Source organism: Giraffa tippelskirchi, chromosome 5 (genome assembly GCF_054371585.1).
Source record: "Giraffa tippelskirchi isolate mGirTip1 chromosome 5, T2T-mGirTip1v1.2.pri, whole genome shotgun sequence".
Classification (NCBI taxonomy): Eukaryota; Metazoa; Chordata; class Mammalia; order Artiodactyla; family Giraffidae; genus Giraffa; species Giraffa tippelskirchi.
Window position 1 is genome coordinate 136,230,340 of NC_137279.1, and position 6,000 is coordinate 136,236,339.

The 6,000-nt window shown below is 36.3% G+C and overlaps 1 protein-coding gene across 50 annotated transcripts in view; it reads left to right on the forward strand.

Moving 5' to 3' along the window:
• Positions 1–3,731, forward strand: part of SSX2IP (SSX family member 2 interacting protein) — a 56,448-nt gene extending 52,717 nt beyond the window's left edge. For 26 of the 50 annotated variants that reach the window (XM_081490070.1, XM_081490068.1, XM_081490076.1 and 23 more), the window contains one exon: positions 3,455–3,731. In XM_081490070.1, the coding sequence (XP_081346196.1) occupies positions 3,455–3,632 (178 nt within the window). In that variant the 3' untranslated portion in view covers positions 3,633–3,731. The remainder of the gene's footprint in view (positions 1–3,454) is intronic. The other 24 variants (XM_081490085.1, XM_081490091.1, XM_081490112.1 and 21 more) reach the window with 1 other exon arrangement.
• Positions 3,732–6,000: the final 2,269 nt, after the last annotated feature.

Genomic DNA, 6,000 nt, shown 5'->3' on the forward strand with positions numbered 1-6,000 from the left:
CTTAAAATACAATCTTATTTCAGGAGTTAGTCAATATTTTAATTGTATTGAATAGAAGGATATTGCATTGATAGTTTCTGTCGAGTACCTCTTTAAGCGTCTCCTGTGGTATGCCCATGTTGTGGATGTGGAAGGACAAAGACCTGAGAAAAGCTGCCTTCCCTTGACTGGTGATGAGGATCTGTGTCCAGGGGTGACAGGACAGGCAGAGTTGTTCCACAGCCCCCAGGAAAGCCAGATAACTGCTTTTTAACTGCTGCATTTCAGTATTCTTCTTGGTCTTAAGTTGTGGTTGTTAAATCATTTTCTAAGGTATAATATCAGCACTACCTTAGAGCCTATTTCAAGATTAATTTTGAACTAAGCAGATGGAACATTCCTAGGGAGATAGAGAAGAACAGAAAAGAGCAAAGGGCTGTGTCGCAAAGTGCGGCAGTGATCTCGTTCCTCTTCGTTAAAGTAGGAGATAGTGGCACTTGGACTTGGCCAGGCATCTCAGAACGCAGGAGGTGGGGCTGTAGCACACTTGGCCTATCCAGTGACAGACTGGCATGGAGCTAAGTGCTAAAGAGGCCAAATAGCCCAAATAGCCCTTGAACCAATACTTGCCCAGTTTTGAAACAAAATTTAAGAATTTTTAAACAAAAATGTAAAGTTTTAGAAAAGGACAAGGCACTCTGTTTTATAGTTGACTTTTAAAAGGATTAGGGCTCTAAGTATTAAATATAGGAGGGCAAAAAAGAACTGGAGATGAGCCCTCCAGGCAAGTGTAGGGACCCTGAGGTAGGACACAGGTGTGTTTGTGCGAGCAAAACCAAGTGGTGTGAAGGTGAGAGGTAATATTTTATGTAAAAGTTCAAATATACATAGATATAAAGAGAATACGGTCAGGGCCCCTGTGTACCTATCACCCAGGTTCATCAGTTATCAACTCATGACTAATGGTTTGTATACAACCCTTCTGTGCTTGACACCTCCCCCCCACGACGCACTTAAGATTTCATTTGTAAACTATGTTAGTCTGTACTTGTAAGTAGGATTGTTCTAAGGCAATGGAAAACAATTGGAGACCTTATAAGTGAGAGAATGATTTTTTAAAAATCTAAGTTCTAAAAAGATTACTTCATTTTACTATGTGATAAACAGATTGTAGGAGCCAGTAGCATAAGCCAGGAGACCCAGTTAGGAGACCTCAGTGGAGTGGACATGAGAGACGTGGTCATCTGGGCTCTAGGGTCATAACCTGAAGATAGGACTATGCTTAGATTTAGGCTGTATTCTGCAGTTAGAGCCAGTGGGTTGACTGATGGGTTAAATGTGGGAAGTTAAAGTTTAATTTACAATCAAAAGATAACGTAAGCTCAGAGTATATGTGTAGAATGTTATTGAAACCCCCAAATTGACCAATCAGAACTCTGTGTATAGATTTAGATACACATTCTAGTCACCATTTACAAACGCAGGCAGCCCTCAGAGATGTTGCAGACTCAACTCCAGACCACTGCGATAAAAGTGAATATCACAGCAAAGTGTGTTACTCAAACTTGTTGGGTTCCCAGTGCATATAAAAGTTATGTTTACACTGTATTGTTATCTACTGAGTGTGCAGTAGCAGTGTATTTAAAAAACAATGTACCTACCATAATTAAAAAATACTTTATCACTAAAAAACAACCCAAGATTGCCATAAACCCTCAGTTTGTAAAAAACACAATATCTTAAGCAAAGTACAGTAAGTTGAAATGCAATAAAATGAAGTATGCGTGTAATGCATTCTGTACCTAAAAGAGAACGGAGCCTAGTTGCCTCAATTATATTTACATATTTAAAATCTTGACTTTTTTACATAATTATTTTTAGTTATAAAATATTTAACATAAATACTCATTGAAAACTCTGTATTTAATAAAAAGGCCAACATTTAGTACCTACATTAAGGGTACTGTGTGAGATTCAGTGCCAGTATATCTAAAGCACTTAAAATAGTACTTGGTCCTTTGTAAACCTTCAGTAGCAGCATATAAAAATATATGTAAACATAAATAAATTATAAAAATGCTTTTCTGCTTCTTGTATTCCAAGAGCTACATTGAACAGTATCAGTGGCATAGAAACAGAATTTTGGAGCTTAAGAAAATTTCATTAAGCTATTCCCAGTTGCTGGCCTCTGAGAATAAAATAAGAGTCATGTGACTAGTTATCAGGCAACAAGCTGTGCAGCTTGACATCGGCCTTGAAATTTTTAATTATTTGGTGTATTTGAATTCCTGCTCCTAAAGCACTTTGGATCTGGGTTTGTAATAAGATTATGGCACAATAATTAGGAGTACTTATGCCTGATTTCTACAGCAGCATCCTCATTTCCCTTCACTATAGAGTGGATTTGTACATATCAGCTGTGCCTGCATTCCAGGCAAAGGAGCTCACATACTAAGTTATGTAGGAAACTTAGTTTACCACTGATCTAATCTCATCTGAGATGTCAGGGATTCTGAGTCTGAATTATAAACAAGTGCCTTTTTTTTAAGCAAATAAGTATAAAATTGTCAATGTTTTTGGTTTAGAGTTTTAGAATTAAAGCAATTTAATTTTTTTAAGGATTGCCACATTATAAGGTTGAGTTATTAACCAAAGTCACACCAAAAAATGAATATTTAGGAAAAATAAGTTTTATGGAAAAAATTAAGCTATTCAGTTGATAAAAATGTATTGTTCATTGGCTCAGCCCCATGATTTGCAAGTAATCATTTAACTAAATTTCCTTGCTTTGAGGCTGGTTGCAGAGCATACTTCAGACAGTATCTCTGAAGCTACGGGGCTGTATCAGTGTTCAGACACTTAAATTGTTGTTGTCTGACACTTAAAGTTAATTGAGCATCATCACACGTGCTTAGTATTTGTTAACTCATTTATTCCACCCCAAGCCTATGAGTTATGGGTTCTATTATTATTTCCACTTTACAGCTGAGGAAGCTGAAGAATGGCAGGGCTTAACTTGCCAGAAATGATGTACTAAGTGGTCCAGCTGGGATGTGAACCTAAACCATCTGTTCGGGGTCTGGACTCTTAACTACTTTGTAGGCACTCATTAAATATCTGCATGGCTGAATGGATGGAGGACGAAAGCGTGCATGAACAAATGGATGAGTGAACAAAGAAAGCATAAAAAGACTAGAACATTGTGGTATGGGAGACATTAGCTTTCAAAACTCGCATGTTATCTTAGGCTCTGGTTGGGTAGCATCCTTCAGAGTAGACTGAACAGATAAATAGGTGGCTAGATCAAAGTGATAAATTAGACCATGTTAAAGCACTTGTATGTTCTTGACCAGTGTGTCCTCAAAATTTTTATTTAGCATGGGGCAAGGGAGAAATCAGATTTTAGACATTCAGGCATATCTAAGGTATGAAGGGAGGAGGAGATGATGATTAAGATCTGCATTTCTTTCCCCAGCAGTTCAATCAATGTACTGAATATCAGCCCTGAAGAAACTAAGCCAAATCAGGTTGGAAGAGAATGTACAAATCAGAAGTGGAGTGTGTCGTCAAGGCCTGGGTCACAGGAAGGTTGCTACAGTGGATGCTCCTCGGCCTACACAAATTCTCATGTAGAGAAGGATGACTTACCTTAGATATATGACCAGGGAGTTTTTTTTCATTAACATGGTCATCAGATTTGGCATCTGAGTTGAAACAGGGCATGTTATAAAGTCAATGATCTCTTAATAATTTAAGATGGTCTGTGTTGTTTGTTTGGACTTCCCTGTTCCTCCCCCAAAGAGCTAAAATGTTAAATCTATTTAAAAGGGTATAAAGACTTTGGATATGTATTTTTAGTAACAGAAGCATCTGGTTCTGTGAATAAAGGAATGTATACTGTTTGGATGGAAACAAAGCACTAGAATGAGTTTCCTGTTATAGGCATTAAAAATAGCACTTTTAGGAAACTGATGATTGTAAATGTTTAATTTTGTCTCACACATAGTTGGCATTGGAAGTTTAGCCTTTCCTTGAATGTATACTGTAGATTTTTAACAAAGCAAGTTCTATATTTATTATGTTTAATGTGATTTGAAATTCCCTCTTTCATATGTTTTAAATAAAGTGAAGTTTATGTATGTTTTGTACATAGATATACATGATTATGTTAACAGGCTTTAAGATTTAAAGATTTTACACATCCGTAATTATAGTATTTCATGCCAATAAATTTTTATTAGTGATATTCTGTTACAGATGTATGAAAGCCATTGCTACATTATGTTTAAGAATTTTTTGAACCCATCTGAGCAATAAATACTCAAAAGCTATTCCATGAAGCCAAGTTCTTTAGATAATTAACATTACTAACATTCCATTTTTGAGATTTCTACAGCATTAGATTTTTTTTAATATGAAGGATATTATAATTTTTCAAAGGACTGTTGATTTTAGGGTAATAGAGGTAAGATGATGAGCATACCTTTGGATGAAACAGTTTAAGAGTAGTGGCTTAGGATACTTGGATGTTAGAAGATACTGATATTTAAGATGTTTGGATGGTGATATTTTCTTTACCAGATAGGTACCCACACTGTAATGCCTGTACCAGCAAAGGCTTTGTATAGTTGCCAGTAATTCTTTAATAATTTTTCGATGAGATATTTATTAATAAGGGAATCTGACAACATAAATCATCAGATTTTATAGTCCAGATACTATGATACTCTGGACAGAGTTGTTTTATTTTCAGGACTAATTGCATGTTTCTTCATGGTGTTATTGTTGTTATTATTTGTAGTAAGAATAAGTGTGGGCCCAAGCCCTTTCCAGGATTTTCATCAGAGAGCTTTAATGACCTAACCCTTATCTATCTCTGCATGTAGATACCTATGCATAGCCAGTCCTTGCTGCAGGGATTGTAGTTGAGGCCCATCTGCCTTCCACTTTCTAGCAGTTTTAACTGTTTATATTCACTTACCTGCTTGTGGCTGTCCCATTAAAATTTGTCGTGTTAAATAGTACTTTTGTCACCCACTCACTGTATAGAAAACTTTTTCAGGGCTAATAGCACATCATTGAGTATCTTATAAGATATTAATTAAAGTACCACATTTACAGTCTCAAAAAGCTGGCTCTTGAGCAAAAGCAAATTAGTTACTCACTACATTCAGCTTGGTGCATGCCCTTTCTTTACTGTTTAAAATATTAGAAATTATGCAGAATTTCAGAAGTAGTACCATATTCCAAAGGAAGAAACAGCTGGTGGTATAATTCTTTGGCTGCTCTCAAAGAGTCGGACACGACTGAGCGACTGAACTGAACTGAGCAATAATGATATCAAAGAAAAGCAGTCAAATTTTCTAAATAGTGACATATTTGTCTGGAATTGGGTGTTTTTTTTTTTCAGGGGTTTTCATGATGTACTTGGCTAGAAACTTGTTCTAATTTTTAAAGTAGATCTTATCTTAGGGAATGTTGCATTCCATGGTGATGAATTTCTACAAAGCAGCATGTTTTTTCTTTCCATTTTGAAGTTGGTTGAATTCTCTTATTGGAAAGAAAAATTCCCTTGAGACTTACTTTGAAATCTCAGGTGTGAAAGAAACAATAAAATGAAAGCCAGGGTCGTCATACTTTTGATAAAAGTGTGCATAGATCTGCCAAAAGTCATGTGTTTTACTTAACAGTGTCAGTTTGCTTTCCGTTCCAGCTCCAACAATGGTTCCTAGTTACCCAAAGCTTCCAAGAATGTTAAAAAGGTTTCCCTGCTGGATAACCCCTGACTCCACACATAAAACTCCTACTAGATTTTGTTCCTTCTGTGGGTATTTGCAGTGTACTAGTAGTTCAGCCATGTGGCAGTCTTCATTTAGCCATGATGATGCATGAGAGCACCATGTTCACTTTTGCTCGAAAGTCCTCCTGACCATCTTAAATGTCTTCTTGTTTATCGGGATGCAAATCTGAAATATTTTGTGCCTTGTTTGTTTTTACCTGGCATACCCATTTTGAATTTTC